Raw genomic sequence first — 25,053 nt, 5'->3', positions numbered from 1 at the left:
GCTCTTTGTTGAGTTTGAGCAAACGCAGCAACAGAAGCGGGTGGGCAGTAAGACCCTGAGGCAGAATGCAGGAAAGCAGCAGCTTCCGCCTTCCCTCCGCCCGCCCGCCTGATCTTATTTTTGCCTGATTTTTGCCTATTTTTGCCCCTGTGCTCCGGCGAGTCAGCTCCAGGGACCACACATTCGCTCAATAACACGCACAGACATTTCCCCTTACTTTTTAGGAGAAAAAATCTGCATGTTATAGAGCGAAATTTACGGTAATCTGGATGCCAGGCGCCCTGGAAACTGTAATTGTTTCAGGGTACCTGAAGAGGATGATGGGAGAGAAATTTTCCTCTCTGTTGCCACAGTAGGCACTGCAGCAACCACCTGTGTGACTGGGATAAGTTCTTCTCCGGCTTAGATTAAAAAACTGAGCTGGATAAGAACTTAAGGGCATGTTGAAGGTGAGCATTATAAATCTAGGAATCATGAATGTCAAAAACATGACTAGTTTTCAATAGGATGGTTTGTATCCATCTGTATTTACCATATAGATTGGAAAGCAACAATGGCCCTATTCATGTATTAGTATCCTGTTGCCCAGCTTCCCCCATATATGCACAAAAGTGCCTTTCCAAAGCTTTTTATTGTTAGGCTACGGCAATATGTAAGCCCCTTACACACTTCAGGCAATACACGTTGCTAATCCCCCATTCATTACTGTACAATGCAGACTTCCTATTTAGCTCAGAGCCGTAAGTACTTAAGTAGAGAAGGGTTTGGATGGTGGACACTCAGTTCACTGCACAAGCTGTACCCTCTCTGCACTTTTTCTTTTCTGGGTCCTCCTGGACCTGGGAGGCAGAGAGGGAGGTGTCTCCAACTCTTGCAAAGAGAGTGGCCGCTCCCCTTGTAGGGTGCCAGAACCGCTGCCAGCCCCTTTCTGCATCAGGACATCTTCGCTCACAGTTCCTCCCAATCAGGAGGAGGATGTAGCAAGCACTGGGGTCAGAAGGGCTCGCTATGGGGAAGACAGGGATGGAGGACCAGATTGGACATCTTCTGCTCTGGATTCCCCCCCTGTCTCCAGATCTCTCCTGGCCAATTCCCTCACTTTTTGTGGTGGTGGGGACAACTCGCTGGAGTCCTCCCTGGGACCGTCCTCATTCTGACTCAGCCAGCCCCTTGCAAGTGTGGATAAGAGAGAGCAAAGCCACTCCAATTCCTGTTAGATCAGGCTTCCTCAACCTTTGCCCTCCAGGTGTTTTTGGCCTACAACACCCATGATCCCTAGCTAGGAGGACCAGTGGTCAGGGATGATGGGAATTGTAGTCTCAAAACATCTGGAGGGCCGAGGTTGAGGAAACTTGTGTTAGGTGAAGGTTTGCAGCAGGAGTTGGCTGTAGGCTTCTCCAGGGGATTAGGAACCCTGATTTTGCAGGGCTTCCAGTTGTGCAGTTGTGCCCAGATCCCCCTTCACACCTCTGCCTAATAATCAGATGGAGGGAGCGGCAGAGCCAGGTGGGTGTGCAGCACCTCGGGCACGATCCTTCCGCCAGGGGCGGAGGAAAGGGGGGTACGGTGGGGGCGGGTCGCCCCGGGTGTCACCACCGAGAGGGGTGACAAAATGCCAAGCGGCTCTCACTGTAGGGCCTGCAGCTGCCCGAGCCACACATCTCTCCTGGGAGAGACGCAGTGGCTTGGGTGCGTGCAGGCTCCACGCTGCCCAAACAGTCTGCCTGCTGCCTACCCCCCAGCACAGTGGACCCAAACCAGCTGATGACATGGCTCCCCAGATCTCTTTTCTGATGAGAGCAGATTTTGCATCTCATTTGGAAACCAAGGACCCAGAGTCTGGAGGAAGAATGGGGAGGCACACAATGCCAGATGCTTGAAGTCCAGTGTGAAGTTTCCACAGTCTGTGTTGATTTGGGGAGCCATGTCATCAGCTGGTGTTGGTCCACTGTGCTTCATTAAGTCCAGGGTCAACAAAGCCGTCTACCAGGAGATTTTGAAGCACTTCATGCTTCCTTCTGCAGACGAGCTTTATGGGGATGCTGACTTCATTTTCCAGCAGGACTTTGGCACCTGCCCACACTGCCAAAAGTGCCAAAACCTGGTTCAATGCCCATTGAATTACTGTGCTTGATTGGCCAGCAAACTCGCCTGACCTGAACCCCATAGAGAATCTATGGGGCATTGCCAAGAGAAAGATGAGAGACAGGAGACCGAGCAATGCAGAAGAGCTGAAGGCTGCTATTGAAGCATCCTGGTCTTCCATAACACCTCAGTAGTGCCACAGACTGATAGCATCCATGCCATGCCGCCTTGAGGCAGGAATTGATGCAAAAGGGGCCCAAACCAAGTACTGAGTACATATGCATGCTTCTACTTCTCAGAGGTCCAATATTGCTCTATTTGCAATCCTTGTTTTGCTGATTTCATTTAATATTCTAATTTTCTGAGATTGTTAAATTGGGGTTTTCATCAGCTGTACGCCATGATCATCACAAATATAACAAATAAAGGCTTGACATATCTTGATTTGCATGTCATGAGTCTATCTCATGTATTAGTTTCACCTTTTTAGTTGAATTACTGAAATAAATGAACTTTTCCACGATATTCTAATTTTCCGAGTTTCACCTGTATACTATCAAATCTAGTTAGTTTATTCTGCACGGTGAGCAATGGAGAAATCAACAATTCTCTCGTTTGATTTATTTCTATATATTCTCCATATTGCCCTGTAACAAAGTCTGCAGGGTGGCTTACAGTGAGGAAGAACTCCACTTTTAAAATGCCATTACCAAGTTAGCATATCTGGAAAATAGCTAACGTGATCACAAACTTTCTTATCTCTTTTTGTTGCTTGTCTGGTGTGTCTCATTGTGTCTATTTTAAAAAAAATAAATCTTCCTGTGTTCATATTGGTTTACTGCTTGCTCTCTTGCTCTAAAAATAAAGTATCCCATATGTGTATCCGATTATCATGTTCATTCTTTCTCTTAAATTGCAACATGAGAGCTAAAGTCAAACCATGCTCTGACAGAGGAAAATTTGCTTTTTAGACCACATTATGCATTGTTTCAGGAACCTATTTATTTATTTATTTTGAAGCTGTGGTTGGTCGTGATATGTGTCACACGATGCAGATGTGCTTTTGCCAAAATCAAAAGCCTCAGAAGAGCCCAAAGTGGAGAGCTTTAATTTGTGGTATAGTAGTTAAGAGTGGTAGACTTGTAATCTGGTGAACCGGGTTCGTGTCTCTGCTCCTCCACATGCAGCTGCTGGGTGACCTTGGGCTAGTCACACTTCTCTGAAGTCTCTCAGCCCCACTCACCTCACAGGGTGTTTGCTGTGGGGGAGGAAGGGAAAGGAGAATGTTAGCCGCTTTGAGACTTCTTCGGGTAGTGATAAAGCGGGATATCAAATCCACTCTTCTTTTTCTGCTTCTTATGGAATAGGATACCCCTATGTTCAAATCCCTGTGATGGAGTGAGCGACCTTTGCTCGGTCCCAGCTCCTGCCAAAAAGTGCAAGTAGATAAATAGGTACCACTCTGGCGGGAAGGTAAATGGTGTTTCCGTGTGCTGCTCTGGTTTCAGTGTCCCGTTGTGCCAGAAGCGGCTTAGTCATGCTGGCCACATGACCCGGAAAAACTGTCTGTGGACAAACGTCAGCTCCCTCAGCCTGTAAAGCGAGATGAACGCTGCAACCCCAGAGTCGTTTGTGACTGGACTTAACTGTCAGGGGTCCGTTACCTTTTTTTAATTTTCATTGGAGAAATGTTGGAGGCTATGAACAACTGGGGTGGAGGGTAAACTTTGGTGATTCCAGTCATTAGCATACAGCTCCTTTCTGAATACCCTATCCTGTGTACTGTTTCTTGTAAAGTGTGACGGAATGATGGGATCATGTATGCTTGTCAAAACTAAGTATCCTATAAGCGGATTCTGTAGTTATTTAGGGATTGTTTATTTATTTAATTAATTGCCCTCCTCCCCGCTTTTTTCAAATTGTATTACACACTAAGAATCCGGTGGTAGGGAAAAAAAATTGAAATTATTTTGTTAGCATCACATTCTCCATTTGCATCCACATGGGATTTTTTTAAATATATAACTTTGCCACATAAACTCCCCCTGCCCCCCAGCTAAGCTGTGGTGAACTCCCTAGCTATAGCACTGACACTTATGGGGCCTGTCAGCACATGTTGGAGAGCACTCACACTTTTTTGTGTGTTATTTGGCTCTCCCCCCCCCCCCACAAAGCAGGCTCTCTTCATGTCAAAAGGAGAAGGAGAAAAAAACCAACCCATTTTGAGGCATGACATTTTCCTCACGACAGTCTGCCTCTGAACTGCACTTGCTGCCGCGGTGGTTAAAAGGCTTACAAAGAGAGTCTAACAGCCAGTGGCCAATCGAGATTGTGCAAGCCACATCTGCTATGGATGAAACACGCGCGAGGGAGAATAAGGACTTGGAGGAAGACTGGATAAAAGGGCTACGACGGGAGCCTAGCTGGCAGGTCAGTGATATAAAGGTGTCTGTGAATGCTTGGAAGTACGCTGTTATGTCTTAAGTGCCAGTAATCTCTAAACTTTGCAGGCGAAGTACAAATGAAATATGCTTCGTTGATTTGCAGCTCAGCAGTTTGCGGAAGCCGATTCTCAGGGAATCAGTGATCATTATGTTTTCATTGTCTTGGGAAGAATGGCTAGGCGATTCCAAATCTGTTTAGTTCAAATTGCAGGGGGTGGGGGTGGGGATAAGCAAGGTTTTGAAAATCTGTAGACATTTCTAAATTTATACTTCCCTTAATAATGGTACTTACATTAACAAGCTGCAGGTGTGCTCTGCACTGTTAAAGGAAAAGCACCGGGCTTTCTCTCTCTCTTCTTGTGTAGTTGCAAGTTTATTGCATTATAAAAACAGAAAGCAACACCTGTCACCCTTTTGCTTCCATGGTGTCATAGTAATTTGTAAGAATGAGTTTTGTTTTGTTTTCTTTTAACCTCATTTAATGATGTGACCCTTCCTTTTAAAGCATGGTACATGCTTGCCTTATTATACCGGGCTAATAGCAGTTTTGCATGCATTGATTCCCTCCCTCCAGGCAAAGGCAGTTTTCATTTAGGTGAGCACTGCAAGGCAGTACTGTTTACACTCCGAAATACCTGTTTCAAATTTGCGGAATTAGATATTTCCATTTTGTAAGCCGATAAATGAAATCCTCCGCTAAGCACCACTGAGTGGCTTTGATTGCTCTTTACATTACATCCTACACAGCATATCTGCACTTTTTTTTCTCTGCTCTGGTGCATTTTAATTAGACAATCAACAATATTGAAGAGATATGTCACACGGTAGTTTCTCCCTTCTTTTGGCACTCCTCACAAGCTGTGTTTGGGGGGGGGGATTGCTGCTGTTAACAGATTCTGATAAAGTGCTAACACAATCTCTTTCTGTCATGAGAAATTGCTCAAAAGTACAGGGCTAGTAAAGATTGCCACACACGACAAAATCCCTTTTTTCCCCCCACGAGAAGGAAATGTATATATTTCAAATGTACCAGATCCCCCCCGATTTCACACTGAGAAAGAGAACCATAACAGTAATCGGTGTTACTGCAAAATGACCTTGGTTGTACTGGGGGTCATCCAACACTTTGGAATAATTCAGAGAACAGAACTTAACGTTCATATAGTGCTGTGAGAGAAATGCTTTCTGGATTTTAGCTACTAGGAGATTTGGATATTAATAATAAAAAAATGAATGTTTTGATTTCACTTTATATAAGGTCATGCAACACTGCCCTGTCCTAGAGGTCAAGGGCGTCTTCTGAGAATTGTTGAGAGAGTGCTGTTTAGTGCTGTGCTGAAAATGTATCCTGTCCTCCCCCCCAGCCATTATCCACCCATTAATGAAAAAAGAAATGGTGTTTTAAAATGTTCAGATTTGGTGAAATTCTTGTGGCTGGGTTCAGGGTTGTTGTTATGCTTGCTATACAGTGGTGCCTCGCAAGACGAAAAGAATCCGTTCTGTGATTCTCTTCGTCTAGTGGTTTTTTCGTCTTGCGAAGCAAGCCCATTGACGGATTAGCGGATTAGCGCCATTAGCGGCTTTTAGCGGCTTATCTGCTGATCAGATCAGCTGATAAGTGGCTTAGTGGCTTAGAAAAAGGGGAGGAAGGGGGAAAAAACCAGCAGGAACTCGCAAGACATTGTCGTCTTGCGAAATAAAAAAATTCCTTCCAGTAGCACCTTAAAGACCAACTAAGTTAGTTCTTCGTCTTGCGAAGCAAGCCCATAGGAAATTTGTTTTGCGAAGCACCTCCAAAACGGAAAACTCTTTCGTCTAGCGAGTTTTCCGTCTTGCGAGGCATTCGTCTTGCGGGGCACCACTGTACTTAGAGGTGTTTATGAGTGCTGTGACTTCTACATAACATCTCACCAGTAGTCTGAACTTCATCCTCCCCCGATTCCACCAGTTGGGTTTTAATACCCAAGAGGAAGACATCAGGACAGAACTCCTCCTCTGGGCCCTTTTCTGGTCAGGGTGAGCAGGCAAGGAGGTTGCAGAGTGCTAAATAGATGATTACTGAATAGGAATAAAGAAGCACCTCTCTTACGACCTAATCCCTGGACCAGCCAAAATTCTAAAGACACCCTCAGGTGCCCCCCAAATGAGGCAGAAAAAAAATTGGAAACCTTTTGCAGAGCAATAAAACTTCTGAGAAATTGGAGGTCAAGTTTCAGCACAGCAAATGCATTGCAAGAATTCTCTAAATAGAGAGGTTTTTTTAATGTTACTGGAGCATGATAATTGCCTCTCACTGGTGGTTTCACCTCACGGCAATCTGGTGCCATCTAAATCCACTAACCAACATGTCACTGATGGGGGCCAGGTGGGCATTTGCCAGAATTTTATTTTATTACATTTTTATTTATTAAATTTGTGTACCGCCCTTCATCTGGGGCAGTTCGCAGTATGTCTCATGTGATCAGTCTATGTCATGTGAGCACTGGATTTGGGCATTACTGGAGCATTATGGGATGGCACATGGGGACTTCATGTAGCAGTTAAGAGCAGGAGCTGGGAAGTTCTCTTTTAAAAAAACGTGCTTCTTCTATCATCTTGTTAAATAGCCCCAAGCAACCTTTGGCCACCACACCCCAATTGAAACAGTACTGATTTACCATAAAAAGGTAAAGGTAAAGGACCCCTGACAGTTAAGTCCAGGCACGAATGACTCTGGGGTTGCAGTGCTCATCTCACTTTAGTGGCCGAGGGAGCCGACATTTGTCCACAGATAGTTTTTCCAGGTCATGTGGCCAGCATGACTAAGCTGCTTCTGGCGAAACCAGAGCAGCGCATGGAAATGCTGTTTACCTTCCCACTGGAGCAATACTTATTTATCTACTTGCACTTTGACGTGCTTTCGAACTGCTAGGTTGGCAGGAGCAGGGACCGAGCAACAGGAGCTCACCCCGTCATGGGGATTTGAACTGCCGACCTTCCGATTGGCAAGCCCTAGGCTCAGTGGTTTACACCACAGCGCCACCTGCGTCCCTGATTTACCATACCAGCTTGTTAAAATAATGTATGAGAAGCACCCAAAGAGAACTATCTCCTAGTGGTAATAGGAATGGTCAGTGAGGAGGGGTGGAACTGCATACCTAGCCTTGCAACAGCAGAGTTACTACTGCTTACAGTGGGGTGAGTGGCAGGTAGGTCAGCACGGGGTGATTGGTGGGAGCACTGGACTGGCTCTGCCAATGCTTTTGCACAGCACTGACCTCCCCTCTCCCTTGGTAAGTAGCAGTAACTCCTCATCCAGGGAGCAGCAGCATCCCTCCTCACCAACTGCTCCTGGTGATACTCTTGTTGTTATTGTTGTAGTTCTTGTTATTATTTGATGTGTATGGGGTGTTAGGGGAAGGGTAGTACTTGTCATACTCCTTCTGGCGTTGTTTTTCCACCTTTGGTCTCCACCCTGCACTCAGCACTCCTTTGTGGCCCCTAGAAGCTGTCAGCATGTGACAGTGGCCACATCCTGGAAAACAGCTTTGAATGGCCAGCTAAACCAGGCGAGGGTAGCCGATGGGTCTCAAACCCTTGTTGAGTTAGGAACTTCCCCCGCATGCAAAGACAGTCTTCGGCAGATGGAGCGGACAAGATCAATTGTGAGCCCAATGGCCAATAAGATGGTTTCTACACGGGCTGTAGAGGGAGAGGTCTGGTCTTAAACCTCCACTGCCTTGCGGATATCTCTGGGAGAAGGAAAGGCTAAGGAGTAAACCCTAGACACATCCAGAGTTGGTGTCCCTGAGACGGTTGGGTGGTGACATGTACGCCTCCTTCCAGCAACTCCTGCAGCCAAGCTCTGCTCTGCTATTGCTCTGCTTTCCTTTGGACCACATCAGCGAGGCTGAGAGGGAGGTCTTGTCACCTGAGCAGCTTAGGACCTATATGTACACTGCCCAGGCTTTGCTCCTGAGAGGCCACTTTGGAGCTTCTACTGCAGTGGTTTGACTTCACAAGCTGACACCGAACAACTCTTATTGGGCCAATATTCTCTCTCTCTCTCTCTCTCTCTCTCTCTCTCTCTCTCTCTCTCTCTTTCAGGTGCCAAAAAAGGCAGAATATATTTTTCTTCCCACCTTGCACATACAAGGTCAATTTCTGTTAAAAGTCCCCAGATATGTCAGTCTGACTCTAGATGATGCAAAATGTGAGAATCACTTACATAAATAGGATTGGAAAATATATAGGTCAAAAAGTCCCAAGAGATGAGAAACATCCTAATCGCAGTGGCTTGTCAGTGCAGCAATTTCTCCTGCTGACATGCTGAGATCTCAAATACTTGCAGTTTTCTTCTCAGGTCATGTTTCAGTTTGTTATCTGCTTCTGGACCACCTGTGCCCTGGGTTTATTTCTTAGTTTCTGTGTAATTCTAAAAATGGTTTCCATAGAGAATGACAGACACAAATGAAATCTAAAATATTAATTATACATTTTGGATAATTAATTACAGCACGGACACACTGGATGAGCTTTTGTTTTGTAGGTTTCAACCATTCAGTTATTTTGAAAAGTTACTTTCCCCTTTTATAGTTACTATGCTCTTTCTGAAAGAAATCAATCACCCTTACATTATATTTAAATTAGTGATGCGTAGAACCTGCCCCATTCCCAAGAAATCTCCCCAGTTTTGTTGTGCTTTCTCTTGAAATTTCTCAGATATTTAAAATGAGAAGGAGCTATAAGATTCACCTCAAATTTCACTTCCTGAATTTTTTTTACCACAGATCCTAACCGGGAAGTTTTGTGACCAAAAAAGAAAAAGAAATACAATCCTGTGAACATCAAGGATGTTTAAATCCAATTTACTTCAGTGGGATTTAAAACAATCCAAGCATATGCCATGTTGCAGCCCTTACATGTCAAAGATGAAATTAGTTGGCTCCCAGCTCTCTGGCAACCTTTTATGTTATGTGAAAAAGTACTAATTTGATAGTACTACCAATATGCTTGTTTATATATGTGAAATTATCCTGTTATACAACACTATCGTTTTTGATATAGAAGTTATATAAACCATTGAACTAAAGTAATGTGTAAACGCACTTGTTCTGTGGTTTGCATAATCTCTCCTAAAGCTTATAAAATTTCTGTTCTTAAATTAATAAGCATTTAGCTTAAAGGAACTCTTCTGCCGTATTCAGCATGACTTAAAAAAAGAAAGGCAAAAACTTTAAGCTACTAAAGTTTGGATTTAAGACAAGTTGGTTTTTTCCCCCTCAAGAAAGCAAATGCCACTTTCATTTGAAAGCAAGGAATGAATAAACTGCACACAATCCAGTCTAAGTGAAGCACTTTTAAGTACAACTGAATTCAGTGGAATAATATACTAAACTCTCCTTGAAATGACTGGGATTTTTAGTCAAGTTTATTAGCAATAATCATATACTTTAAGAACAAATTCAGTCTTCCTGGTGGTTCAACAGGTTGCTTCGTAGTCAATATTTCATATATGTAATACTGCACAGTATATTCGCATAATATATTTTACCTTACCATATAACCAAATGATTCAGAATTCAGATTATTATTAGGAGAGCATCACCTTTTGGAAGATGTTGAATAGCATGGTCTTTCATTATGCCTTTTAGATAATGAAACCACAGGTGAATTCCCTCCCCCCAAAAAACAGTGAAATGTCAACAGCTAATCATATATGTGCCTCTTCACTGATCCCAACTGGTTGCTTAGAAATGTGTGTTGGGGGATCATAGATTTACTTCTAAAGTTGTAAGCACCAACGCTTTGGGGAAGTGCAGAGTTGGGTACACAGGAAGAGGAAGGGGAGAGGAAGTCCGGTTGCACAGGTAGAAGTCCCTGCACTAATGCAGCCTTTCTTAAATTTGGGTCCCCAGATGTTGTGGGACTACTACTCCCATCATCCTTGAACACTGGTCCTGGTAGCTAGGGAGGATGGGAATTGTAGTCCAACAACCTCGGGGGGGGGGAAGTTTGAGAAAGGCTGCACTCATGGGATGACTTGATCAGATACAACCATAGGTTAGTTTCAGTTGAAATAAACAGGACTTAACTCACCTAACTTGTTCAATAGGACCCAAGTTCCAGCTAACTTACTCTGGTTGCAACCAAATATGTCTTATACTCCTTCTTGGCCTAAACCAAATCTTGTTAGAATTGTCATCCATCCCCATCTACTCTTCTACAGTGTTTCCCCCACCCACACATCTCATTACATGGTTCATTAGCTTAATGCGCCTGCCGTTTCTGCAATCTTGGATATCCCCATTGTTCTTAAAAAGTGAGACTGCAGAAATAGCTTCTCAATGTGCCAGGCATCCTTTGTTAAGGCTGGATTCTGGTTTTCTATACCAGCTAGTTAAAATATAAGAGTTCCATCATTAAATGAACAAAAATGATAGGCATCTTCTAGAACACTGAAACTCTCTTTGCCACCAGCCCAAATCATATGAATACTGAAGTAAGTAACTACAGAATTACTTACATGCGTATTTTTGTATGTCTTTCAATGTATTCCGTTCGCTTTTCAGTTTCCATTAAATGGGAGCTGCATCTCAGATAACAATATGGCATACATGCTCCCTGATGAAGATGTAAAAAACCTGCCTTATTGATGTGTCACAGATTTTTTCATCTTTAGTGTCGTGACAAGACATTTGATAATAAGGGTACATTCAGACAGCACTTTATTCCATCTTCCTGCTGCTTCCTTACCTGATAATTTCTGCTCTTTCACACGATGTAAAAGCCAGTTCTGGAAATCTAGTGGAAGTTTAGCACACATTTCCATGGGGGAAAAAACTGTTTGCAGCCCCATTCACTCTCCAAATCATGGCGGTCTGGGGGGTGGGAACAGAGTCACAAATATGCATTAAAAGGTGGCAACATGTCTAGTCATGTCTGTGGTTGTTTCACACCACGGCCAGTGATGTGAATGAAATTTAGCATGACATGGCAGTATATCAATAAGAAAACCACAGTTCCTTAACACAACAGGTAATGAAACCTGAATATAAGTGTTCACATAACCAGGAAAATGAATGCACTAATCCACACATCTGAATATACCCTAAGAGATGTAGATAATTCAATACTGTAAAGTGGGGTGGAACATAATGGTATGAACAAGTTTTCTCTTATGATCACTGTTTTTGGGAGGTTTTCACTGGTTTGTTTTTTGTTTTATAGCAAAACCCCAGGACAGCCTTGTGAATCGCACAATACTTGCTCTGCACTCTCAAGCCTGTTGTAGCAGTTGTGATCTAAATATATTTATTCTTTTGAAAGGACAAGGTCAATTATTCTTAATGTATTGCCAGCTGCAGAAGCATTTGTGCAGTTTTTATTTATGCTATTGATTTATAAGGTGGATTTTTAGTTAAACTAGTAGAGAAGTCAGATCGGGGTCTTTTATTTTGAAACGTCTTACACTGGGACTTGGCTATAAAACATTGCTTTACTCTCATATGAACATATACATACAACCACCCCAGCCCTCAGAGCAATCCATTTCATCGCATCATTTTCAAAAGTGATCACTGTTGACTGTCTTTGGAAATGCTCAGGGCTTTTGCTATGTAGCTCTATATATATATATATATATATATGCAGGTTTTGGTGTCTTCGGGTGTCTTCCCGTGTAAGAGTTGGGGTGTCTAGGCGACGTTTCGACGAGGTCTCACTCGTCATCTTCAGGCTGGTGCTTTCGGCTTCTTGTTACTGGAACAGAGCAGGATCTCAGTGTTTGAGTTCCTATAAATACTGTTGAGGGGGTGTGGTGTATAGCCTCCAACGTTCTGGGCAGAGAGGAAGTTCCCAGGTTAGTGTGTCTTTTCTTCTTTTGTTCATTAATTACCTGAGGGATAACCACACCAGACCCAAACCCAGACCCTCTCCACAGATAAATTACAGACACCATCCAGTAGCCAAACCATAGTGGCACCTCCGGATGCTGCACCCCCCTGCAATCCCTACACAGATCTGGCTGGCACAGGGCACAAAACCACAGCTCGCCCCTATACACGAAGCCAAGCCAGAGCACAACTAAGTGCAGTACAGCCATCTTCTCGGAAAAACTCTTCACAAGCTCAAGAGGTCAAGACACGAAAGCTTTAGCAACTAATCCACACCTAATGACCCTCCTAAGTGGTACTCAGAATATCACTCAAGAAATCACTCAAGATATCCCTCAGGTAATTAATGAACAAAAGAAGAAAAGACACACTAACCTGGGAACTTCCTCTCTGCCCAGAACGTTGGAGGCTATACACCACACCCCCTCAACAGTATTTATAGGAACTCAAACACTGAGATCCTGCTCTGTTCCAGTAACAAGAAGCCGAAAGCACCAGCCTGAAGATGACGAGTGAGACCTCGTCGAAACGTCGCCTAGACACCCCAACTCTTACACGGGAAGACACCCGAAGACACCAAAACCTGCATTCCTGTACCCGTGAAAATCTACGAAAGCATATATATATATATATATATATATATATATATATATATATATATATATAATTTGCAAGAATATACAATATTAAAATGATTTTCTAATCCCTCCAAACCAAGTTCCATTTAAGAGTCGGTTGGATATTACAATTAAATGCAACCAATCAAACTATTTTCCTTACTTGGTTAAGCAACAATGAAAAAAAACTTTATTCTATGCCTTCGCTGCAGGATTTCTGTCAGATATTTTTTTTTGAAAATTATATTTTTCCCCGCACCTCTTTTTTCCCTCTCTCCTGCCACCTGGGGAGTTTCTGTCCAGCAACCATTTGCTACTCGACTGCAAGGCTCACTAACAAGGGCTAAAAAAGAAAAAGAAAAGACTCCTGGCACTTTTCTTTTACAGTGGTGCCCTGCAAGACGAATGCCTCGCAAGACAAAAAACTCGCTAGACGAAAGGTTTTTTCATTCGCGATTTGCCTCGCAAGACGAATTCCCCTATGGGCTTGCTTCGCAAGACGAAAACGTCTTGCGACTTTGTTAAACCGTTTAAACCGTGCTTCGCAAGAAGAAAAATTCGTTAGACGGCAAAAATTGCGGAACGAATTAATTTCGTCTTGCGGGGCACCACTGTACCAGCATGACACTGCTGCTTCATGTCCCTATGGGTGGCTGGTGAAAGAAACTTACCTGAAGTCTTCCTTGATTATTTATAATTCTCCTTGATTATTTATAATTTTCCTGCTTGGCAGGGGGTTGGACTCGATGGCCCTTGTGGTCTCTTCCAACTCTATGATTCTATGATTCTATGATTCTATGTATTAACTTGTGAGTCTAACAGGCGGCAGTTCATTTTGATGTTTTCATGGGGACCATATGTGAGCTATATATGGGGGCACTGTTCCACATGCAACATCTTCTTTGGATGTTACAAAGCGATGCTGCCAGCAGAATGCACATGTTGCTGGATATTTGGTTGATAGTGTTTGTTTGTGAGGTTTAAGTGAGACTTGGAGTGCTGTGAGACCCAGGTTGCTAATATGCAGTGCAACAATCTTTTATATTAGGCTACCTTTCTGCCATGATAAATTGCACTCTGGATAGCAGCATTTACTGCAAGCATGTACTAGCAATAGAACTGGGCACATAGTTATTTAAGGAGAAGTCCCTCTTAGAATGCAGTTGAAAGTTAAGGGCATTCAGGCCCAATTTCACTTTAATTACTTGCTCATGCACCACATATTCACACTTTCTCAAGTATCATCTTGACTTCTTTTGCCTTCCATAGGTCTGTGTTGTCAGTGTATGGCAAATGAAGGGCAGGCGTGTGTTTTAGAGAACAACAATTCTTCCATTGCATTATTGGTGGGGCATTATTGGGTGGAATTGGTGCTGCTGCTGCATGCAAGTTTTTCATCCTGCCCACCTGATCCCTGACATCATCATCATCAAAATGTGCGCCTATACTTTTTTAAATGTTTAATTCATATTTTCTCTGGATTTTTAAAGGTGTAGCCCAGAGGTGCAGAAATCCCTGCAACATGTCCAGAATGGGCAGAAAGGTACTAGAGGGCAGGGCGCTTTGAGGAGAGGGGCCCCAAAACATAAAATGGGATGGTTCCATGAAAGCTGATCACTCGTGTCCAGTAAACAGCAGGATGCTGTGTGGTTGGTCATGCTCCAGCTGTGCACATGGAAAAGATCTGCAGTGGTGCCCCGCAAGACGAATGCCTCGCAAGACGGAAAACCCACTAGGTGAAAGGGTTTTCCGTTTTGGAGGTGCTTCGCAAAACGAATTTCCTATGGGCTTGCTTCGCAAGACAAAAATGTCTTGCGAGTTCCTGCGGTTTTTCCCCCTCCCCCCTTTCCCCCAAGCCGCTAAGCCGCTTATCAGCTGATCCTAAGCCGCTAAGCCGCTTAACAGCTGATCCGCTAAGCCGCTTATCAGCTGATCCGCTAAGCCGCTTATCAGCTGATCCGCTAAGCCGCTTATCAGCTGATCCGCTAAGCCGCTTATCAGCTGATCCGCTAAGCCGCTTAACAGCTGATCCGCTAAGCCGCTTATCAGCTGATCCGCTAAGCCGCTTATCAGCTGATACGCTAAGCCGCTTATCAGCTGATCCGCTAAGCCGCTTATCAGCTGATCCGCTAAGCCGCTTAACAGCTGATCCGCTAAGCCCGCTAAGCCGCTAATAGCGCTAATCCGCTAAACCGCTAATAGCGCTAATCCGCTAAGCCGCTAATGGGCTTGCTTCGCAAGACGAAAAAACCGCAAAACGAAGAGACTCGCGGAACGGATTATTTTCGTTTTGCGAGGCACCACTGTATTTGCACTTCTTTGTATCAGATTCTCCCACCAGCAACACATTCCAGGTTGATGTGAGAACAGTACACTCACAACCAGTCTCTTGCTCCTTTTCTCCATGTCACTAGTATCAATATTAGTTTAGGTGCAAGTGTGTCGTAGGTAAGACAAAACACTGTCACGTCGTTCGCAAAATGAATGGGGTGGAATAACGTAACAGCAACATAAACGACATAATTTCACCACAGCAGACAGTGAGATGAATAGCATAGCTTTGGGTTGGAAGAGGAGCTGTAGTGAAACAGAAACAGTGCTGCGTACAGGGAACTCAAGCAGAATGGAAAATGATGCCTTCTTACATCCGTAGCCACAAGAGAGAAGGCCCTGTTCTTCGCCTTTCTTACCATTGGTACACCTTTTCCATTTAGAGGGTTGTGAAAAAACACCAGGTGAAGTGATGCTTAGGTTCTCTCATTCCACGTTCAATACTTACGCCTGTTGTCTGCCTAACACTTTTGATCCCTAGGATCATTGGGAAAGAGTACGTGCTGACTCCAGACTTCCAGTAGGTTTGGTTATTGTGTGTAATTTTTTTTAAAATACCCCCACGGAGAAATTAAATTCAAAGACCAATGGCAGGAAAAGAAGCAACATAGCTTTCACAAGGCACCAGGACCATTCGTCAAAAAGCTCCGCTCTTGTCCTTGCACATCCTTTGGTATCACTCATAGGCCAAGGCAGCAGTTCTTCTTGAGAAGCTCTGGGGATAGGGTGCCAGGGATGAGGAGGGCTGTTTTTCCAATTTATCTGGGGTCTGCATTTCCCCCCAAAAGAAATGTAAACAAGCCTGTAAAATGAAAGCAAGCTGTATTCCCTGTTTGTTGCAGATGCTTTATTACTAATCTGGTTGTGTGTGTGTGTTATAATTTATCATATAGGCACATTCATGTATTGCATCCACTCCAAAAAAAACCTGATATATGTATATATCAAATGTTCCGTCTCCTTGTAGCTTGATTTAGAAATGGCCCTAAAACGAATATTTGTTTGTTTGTTTTTAATTGAGGCACTTCTTTCCATGTAATATATTTGCTTTTCTTAGCATATTAAAACAATATTTGAGGAAAATTGATTTTTAAACTTAATAGCATGGATTATAGAAACTGATAAATCTAAAATTAATAGCTAAGAAAGCAGTCGCTTCAGATGGGATAATTTAGATTTTTTTATCATTTATTAATCATAAAAAGTAAACCTGCTCTATTGCTAATTTTAGTTTTTATCAAGAAGATGAATTGTTTGGGCTAATGAATGTATAGATATTCAATGCCAAAGGCATTCGTGGGAATCTGTTAATCATTTAACTGTGTCATGGCATATGCTTTGTCTTCATAAACCAATTAAAAGACAAAACTTCATCCACTAAAATATCTGCTGGTCTTTGTTGCCTAAAGCAAATTAAAACAGCATTTGTTTCAGAATGTGCTCCAATCCAGAGTTAATATCTTTAGGTAAATAATTAAAATGGAGATAGTAATATACATTTTTTTTTTTACATCAAGATTTACAATGTATGCCAGCTTTGGAACTGCATAGAACTCTTCCTAAACTAAGAATGAATTGATTTCTGTCTTTGCTTTATGTTTGTTATAATCATTCAGAGTGATCCATTACCTGTTTACTCTGAATAAAAAGTTTTGAGGAGTACAATGGGATTTATTCTCCAGGAAGTGTTATTTGGATTTCAGCCTTAAAATGGTAATAGAAGAAGCCCTTTCTAGTTAGAACGCAGCAAACATTTCAGGGTAACACAGAGGAATGATAGGTTCAGGGAAGCAATAGCAGCTCTCCCTTTGAAAATGCACCCCCCCCCAAAAAAAACACACCACAATAACAGACCAAAGACTCAGCAGTTATGCAGCCGAGTCTCTCTCTCTGTGTGTCACTAATTGGAACTCACAGGTACAGGACTTTTTTCAGATAAAGAAAAACTAATATGGCATCTCCATTCTCGCTTAAATATAAGGGAAAGTAGAAGATCATTTTCCCCTTTCCCCCCTTGCAGTGTGGTAGTTTCAAATTTAAAGTTCTAGACCTGACAACAGGGGTGCATATTTGCCTTTTAAAAGATTAGCAACCTTTTGAAAGTGGAGGTGAAATATGCAATAAAATTTCTGAGTCAAGGGGAAAGTCCAGAAATGCCTCAGGCACCCAAAAGAGCTAGAAAATCTCCCTGAGTCTTATAAACACAATCACACATGGTTCCGTGATATCCTTCCTGCATTGAGAGCAGGTGTAAGAGTGGCAAATGTAAAGGTAAAGGGACCCCTGACCATTATGTCCAGTCGTGGCCGACTTTGGGGTTGCGGCGCTCATCTCGCTTTATTGGCCGAGGGAGCCAGCGTACAGTTTCCGGGTCATGTGGCCAGCATGACTAAGCCGCTTCTGGCGAACCAGAGCAGTGCACGGAAACGTCGTTTACCTTCCTGACAGAGTGGTACCTATTTATCTACTTGCACTTTGATGTGCTTTCGAATTGCTATTTTGGCAGGAGCAGGGATCGAGCAACGGGAGCTCACCCCGTCACGGGGATTCGAACCACCGACCTTCTGATCAGCAAGTCCTAGGCTCTGTGGTTTAACCCACAGCACCACTCGCATCCCGGATGTAAGAGTGGTAGTGGTGAGGTATTTTGGAGATGGGATTCTTGTATTGTGTTCCTGTGCCTGTGAAAGTTCATATTTTTCTTCCTGTTCAGGAGTTGCTTTTGCCCATTGTTACAGAACAATAGAGTTGGTACGAGACCCTAGACAACTTGGGAAAGAAGGAAGGGATCTGGAATGATTAAGAAAGTTTCTTCGGCAGTTAAAATCTGGTGTTATTTAGATCAGTAGTTTAGATTAGACCTGGGATTCACTTTTAACCAAAACATGCATTTGGAGACCCATCTCTTAATAATAATAATAATAATAATAATAATAATAATAATAATAATAATAATAATATCTTTATTGTCATTGCCCCCTTCGGGGACAATGAAATTACTTGACTGCTCCATAAAAACACTAATTAAACAATGCAGTATAATACAGCAAGGGAGATTAGATGACTTTCAAAGTCCGGGCTTCCCATTCAGGGCCGAGATCGCTCTGGAGAAGAAGCTGTTCTTAAGACGGCTCGTTCTTGTCTTCATCGTCCTGTATCTCCGTCCCGATGGCAAGAGCTCAAAGAGACAGTGACCAGGATGCGATGGATCTTTTACTATGTCCAGTGCCTTCCTATGGCACCTTGTGGCATAAATCTGCTCTAAGGTGGAGAGTGGGCAGCCAACAATGCTCTCTGCTGCCTTAACAACCCTGCACAACCCCATCCTGTCCTGGGTAGTACAGCTTCCGTACCACACACATAAGCCATAAGTGAGCACGCTCTCAATGGCACAGTGATAGAAGGCAAGCAGATTTTTCTTTTACCATATATGTGCATGGTTGTAGTGCTCCTGTTGCGACCCATCTTGGATCAGGCCATGACCCACTGATGGGTCCTCACCTACCAGTTGAAGACCAATGGTTTAGAAGTTTCACCTAGACAAGGGATGGGGAACCTGTGCTCCCATCAGACCTGCCTACCATGGACAGTGGTCAGGGATGATGTGAACTGTTGTCCAACAACATCTAGAGAGGACAGATTTCATATCCCTAATCCAGATTTGATTTAACTCAATATTAGAGATCAGCAGCTGGAGTAGTATGTCCTCTGCAGGCTGCCACCTGCCACCACAGTTTCTAACCCAGAGGGTGGCGTAACTGGGATGTGGAAGGCATAGTCTACATAGTACTGCCATTTCGTGACCCCCAGCCCTCAAAAACTGCTGCCTATTAGAAGATGTTGAAGAAAAGACAGTAGAGCTTTGCCTGCAGACTTGCAATCTAAATGAGGGGTTGTTGCTGTTGGACTCTGAACTCCTAGCAGCTGCAGCCAGCATAGTCAGTGGCCAGGGATGATGGGTGTTGTAGTCCAACAACACTGTGTGGAATGGCAAAGGTTTCCCCATCTCTGGTCTATATGACAAAACTAGTCAGCAGACCACCAGAGGAGGAGGAGGAGGGCAGAAGTGAGGTGATTGGCCTACTGCCCAGCACTCTTGTAATGTCAAAGTCTAATTGGTGATCAGGATTCAATACATTCCTTATGTTTCGCCTCTATACTTGATGCTCTCATCTCCCATTCCAGTCATCCTTGTTCATTACAATCTTTTTGGTATTTGAATATGTGGGAAATGATTGTTTTTAAAATAAGGAGCTGACAATAAAAGCTCTAAAACATTCTAGCAACAAAATATATATTTCTTAAGTATTTGTGGAAGTGATTTCCCATCTATAAGTTAGCTGTATAAGTGGTATCAAAAGAGCAAAAACATTTGAAGCGATGTAATGGTTACCATTGTGAAGAAAACAGCCATCTGTAATGGCAGATCACATTTGGAACATCTTTTCACCTGCATGTTTTCTTAGAAAAGAACAGTCAGTCTTAACAGATTTAGATTTTTTGGAGTTTGGAGTCTTGTGGGACTTGGTGCTTCATGTTAGGTCAAGAGTTTTGTCTTTCCAAAAGTGTTTTTGGGTGTATAAAACAACCATAAGGAATAGGAGCATGGCTTGTAACAAGTTACGCTCCCAGTGCTGGCTTGAGCTATCACTCTCTTCTAAAGAGAAAAACACAAAAGCTTTAGAGTTGTGTTTTTTCTGGGACTTAAATAATTTTTCAGGACATATTGCCCTAGATTTAACTCACTTCTGGGAATAAGGAAGGGGGAATGGATCCTTCTAAGGGCTGTGAGAATGCTGTTGATGTGGAGAGAAGGGAACCAGGTCGTTATGGAGCAATGAACTTGGTTCTAAATGGAGTGTGGAAATGTAAGCCATGGTATACTTCTAAGTATGGGAGTCTGGTTGTACACAGAAAGCTTGAAAAGGCAGAACAGCATACAAGGGCAGAGAAATCACAAACTTTGCTCAAAGTGAGTCTTCCCAAGTAAAGAGTGAAACTATCTGAACATGTCCAAAGGTTGGCAAAGTAACTTAATAATAATAATAATAATAATAATTTATTATTTATACCCCGCCCATCTGGCCGGGCCTCCCCAGCCACTCTGGGCGGCTTCCATAAAAACCAAAAATACAGTAAAATGTCACACGTTAAAAACTTCCCTGAACAGGGCTGCCTTAAGATGTCTCCTGAATGTCAGATAGTTGTTTATCGCTTTGACATCTGCTGGAAGGGTGTTCCACAGGGCGGGCGCCACTACCGAGAAGGCCCTCTGCCTGGTTCCCTGTAGCTTTGCTTCTCGCAGTGAGGGAACCGCCAGAAGGCCCTCGGCGCTGGACCTCAGCGTCCGGGCAGACTGATGGGGGTGGAGACGCTCCTTCATATCATACTTAAAGGTCATATTTTTATTATACTTAATAAGAGGAAAAGGAGTGGAGTTGGAGAGGTGGGAAATGAGATTTCTGAGCTGAAAGTTCACAAAGGAACGCTTTTTGCTCAAATCTGAGTGAGTGTCCCCCCAAATAGGAGTCCCTGAAATAGAAGCCTCTTCTCCAGACTTTTTTTAATAGATAAAGGGATTCACCATCAGGAAGGGTAGCATTCAACTGCTACCCTTTCACCAGTTCCTGGAGCATAATGTGACTGTAACTGAGGCACCATGCAGGGAACAAAATTGCAAAATGCTAAAGGAAGAGCTCCCAAGTTCCTGCAAGGGGTTAATCCCTTTGTTCAAATTGGGCTGAGGACAAATGCACGCTACAAATACAGTGTGTGTGCATGTTCAAAATAGCAACTGCCAGGGGAGGGAAGTGGTCTGGATTGGGATCATGGTGTAGGGAAAAAAGGGCTGAATTCTCCATGTCATTTCCTTGCACCTGAATCTGCCATTAGTTGCAGTGACTTCTTTGGGGCATGATCATTTTTAGTTGGGGACTTAATCCAGGCCTAATCCACGCTTAGCTTTTGCCCCACTCTTTCCAGGCAAAGGTCTACACTTTAAAGCTCTGTGTCCAAGTGCTCCCTGGCCAATTTTAATTTGCCCTGGAGCTTTCCTCGTGAAAACCTGTTCTTTAAAGCTGAATTGGAGCAAATGGACATTTGGGTTTTCTGTGGGTTGCCGTTTTCTCCTGTTGAGCTGTAAAGAGTGAGTTTTCATGGGGAAAGTTCAGAAGCAAAAGAAAGGGTGCTTGGACACGGAGCTTTAAAGCACAGACCATGCCTGAAAAGAGTAGAGGAAAGGTAAATGTGGGTTAGCCCTCGGGAAAGGGGTTATCTGGTTCTCCTGACCTTGCTTTGCTCTGCCTGGGCCTGTTAAGAAAAACAAAAAAAGAATTATGGGAGAGATGATTATGTGATTAACAGTGCATCTAGTTTGAGGTGTAGAATAAGGACTGCGTATGAGGCACGTAATGAGGGACTAATCCTTCTGTTTCTTGGCTACGCTGGAAACCACTTGGGAAGTTTCAGAGGAACAGACTGAATTCCCATGGCTGCCAGTTCCTATCCCTATCTATCTGATTAGTTGGACTGCCTTCAGTGCACCAAGAGTGATGAATAGTGCCATGAAGAACAGTAGTGAGAGATCCGAAAGAAACAGTGGGCTACAGAGAATAAATGAAATCACCTTTTGCTCTCCTGAATAGAAGACCCGCTCCACACCTTGTTCCATATCAGTAAACAGCGACGCCTTGAAACATTTCTGCTTTGTGTTTATATTAACATTTAAGAACAACTCCTTCCTTTTTTGGTCAGAGCAATGTATTCACAGATAGCTTTTCATCACTCTGTGGAGAACCTTTAGCAACCCAGGCCCTCCCCACTCCCCCCCCCAGATACTTTGTATAAATTCTGAGTGAATACCTATATACCACGAATAAGGTTAGGAGATCTGCAGCTACTTAAAGGTCAGGAAAACATTGAATTAAGCGGCCCATTTTATGCTCCCAGACACGTAGCCATGATAAATTTTCTGCAGTACATTCCTGCAACTTCAATAGACACCATTTCTTCAATAATTCACTACCCTTTAAAAGCTTTATTTTTCTTCTGGTTTTGACAGTCTTTTCCAGGACCTGCGCTGGACTTCCAAGATCAGTTGAATTGAAGAACAAATGGTCTTAAAGCTTTTATGAAAGCCAAGAAGGAAGCTGTTTTCAGGATTTCACCTTTCCTGAAGCCTGTGGCATACAGACTGGTTCTTAGTATCATTCTGGCCTTTAACTGTTTGCTTGTCTCATTTTTATCCAAGGTTTCCCCCCCCACACACACACCCTTAAACCCCTTCAAATCAAATGTTTAAGTGTGAAACCAACGTGGAGAGATTCTCAACCTTTATTAGCCTGAGTGTTCACTGAGAAAATGTCATCCGTACCACGAGGCTCCTCATCACACATTGACCTCCCAGCTTTTGTTTGTTGGAGTAAAGTCGGCAGAAGCAAATTGGCTGGCGCTTTTCAATGGAGACTTGTTTCCAGTGGCTTCTGCCAGATATTGTGTGGGTTGCCAAATTAGAATTGATTTCTCAATAAAATGGACTTCAACATCCCCAGCATAATCTGAGGCAGAAATGACAAAACCTTCCTCATTCAGTTTTTCACTCTGTTTTGGTCTTGGATATTTTTCCGTGCCTGTTTGCTGCTCTCTTCCTGGTATCGCTACCCTGCTCCACAGAGTGGGGAGTTGCTGTTGCTTACTATTATTATCATCTCTCCTGTAAACAGGCCAGCTCCCAGAGTAAAAATAAATGGCAGGAACCTATCGTGAGGAACTTACAGTCTAAAATTTGACAGTATTTGTTGGTTTGTTTTATTAGATCTCTTACCCATCCTTTGGGATGCAGGTGGCGCTGTGGGTTAAATCACAGAGCCTAGGACTTGCCGATCAGAAGGTCGGCGGTTTGAATCCCCATGACGGGGTGAACTCCTGTTGTTCGGTCCCAACTCCTGTCAACCTAGCAGTTCAAAAGCACGTCAAAGTGAAAGTAGATAAATAGGTACCGCTCCTGCGGGAAGGTAAACAGCGTTTACGTGCGCTGCTCTGGTTCACCAGAAGCAGCTTAGTCATGCTGGCCACATGGCCCGGAAGCTGTACGCCGGCTCCCTCGGCCAGTAAAGCGAGATGAGCGCCGCAACCCCAGAGTTGGTCACGACTGGATCTAATGGTCAGGGGGCCCTTTACCTTTACCTTTACCCATCCTTTATGATATAGTTCCAGGGCAGGGTACAACAGTTAGAAAAAATACAATTATAAAACAAATGAAGCAGTTGCAACCAACAGATTTTTTTAAAAAATAAACAAATAAAAACATTCCTATATAGAAAAAAACCATACAAATATTTAAAACCAATTCCACATATAACAGTTAAAACAGTTCCAATAGAGAAAAGGGGAGCAGGAGAAGGCAGTGTAACAAGATATGAATATATCCAAATGTGTTTACATGTAGTTGAGTGTAGCTTTATTTCTTATGTACTTTCTCCTTCCTCACAGCCAGGCCACGCTACAACCCTGTGAGAGATGGCTGGTCCTGGGCCAAGTGCATTTTGTGGCTTGGCGATAGGTATTTGAACCTGGGTCAAATTCACTCTGTTGTACTGGCTTTCCAGTGAAGATTAAGGGGTTAATTTGATAACTTCACAGAGAATGTGGTTTTGACAAAGAACAGAGTTGTAGAAAGACAAAAGATTGAACTGCAAAGCTAATTCTGAGTTTAGGGCACAGCAAGGGTGAGTAGCGTGAATCACATAATGGAATAAGAAACATTTGGGGGAACTGAGGATGGTGGAGTTGGAGGAGTAAGCAGGTAGAAAAGCTCTTCTTTGGTTTCTAGACTTTTGTTCCTAGAATTCCAGGTCATTATAGGGAATGGGAGATTTGTGGTGTGTGCCAAGAGGTAGAATAGGAATAAAGGCTCCATTTACTTTATACTAGAGATGTAAAACTGATGTGAAGCAAACGAAACAACTCACATTGATTTCTCACTTTAGTTTCACATTGATCATGTTCATGTTTCTCTTCAATTCTTTCCCATTTCCCCATTAGTTTCGTATAAGAGGCCTTTCCTTTGCAAACTGATACTTTTCTGGACCACATTACACAAAGTCCAAAGGGAAGGGGAAACTGGAAGAGCTGGTAAAACAGGCCAACTCTCCAAACGGAAACAAGGAAACATTAATCCACCATCAGTGATCCTGAGAGGTTCTTAACCTACCTTTGATCAGTTAGTCTCACTATCTTGTCTTTCTATAGTACTGGTACAGGGGGTCCAAAATTATGCACAATTTAGTTACATGATCACAGCCTTGTGTTCTTTGTCAATAAATACCGTATTTTTCGCTCTATAAGACGTGCCAGACCACAAGACGCACCTAGTTTTTGGAGGAGGAAAACAAGGAAAAAAATATTCTGAATCTCAGAAGCCAGAACAGCAAGAGGGATCGCTGTGCAGTGAAAGCAGCAATCCCTCTTGCTGTTCTGGCTTCCTGGATAGCTGTGCAGCCTGCATTCGCTCCATAAGACGCACACACCTTTCCCCTTACTTTTTAGGAGGGAAAAAGCGAGTCTTATAGAGCAAAAAATACGGTAATTATCGTATTTTTTTGTGTATAAGATGCCCCGTATTTTTACGAACTCCAATTTCCTGAGCCTTTTTTTTTGGGGGGGGAGGGGAGCCTGAAAATCACTCACCATATTGACGAACGC

At 43.2% G+C, this 25,053-nt stretch overlaps 1 protein-coding gene and 1 long non-coding RNA gene across 5 annotated transcripts in view; one reads left to right on the top strand and one right to left on the bottom strand.

Moving 5' to 3' along the window:
• The window catches only part of PPARGC1A (PPARG coactivator 1 alpha), a 673,798-nt gene that overhangs the window by 299,267 nt on the left and 349,478 nt on the right, over positions 1 to 25,053 (top strand). Inside the window, exon 1 of one of the 4 annotated variants that reach the window (XM_081207650.1) lies at positions 4,417 to 4,515. The exons of the other annotated variants lie outside the window; for them this stretch is intronic. Coding sequence (XP_081063776.1) covers positions 4,435 to 4,515 — 81 coding nt within the window. The 5' untranslated portion in view covers positions 4,417 to 4,434. Of the gene's footprint in view, positions 1 to 4,416; positions 4,516 to 25,053 lie in introns of those variants that run through there. 4 annotated transcript variants of the gene reach the window in all.
• The window catches only part of LOC308594654, a 515,175-nt gene that overhangs the window by 450,846 nt on the left and 39,276 nt on the right, over positions 1 to 25,053 (bottom strand). The gene's annotated exons all lie outside the window — the stretch shown is intronic.

This window comes from Podarcis bocagei (assembly GCF_964188305.1).
Source record: "Podarcis bocagei genome assembly, chromosome: 9".
NCBI classification, from domain to species: Eukaryota; Metazoa; Chordata; class Lepidosauria; order Squamata; family Lacertidae; genus Podarcis; species Podarcis bocagei.
This window is presented reverse-complemented; position numbering and strand designations above follow the sequence as displayed.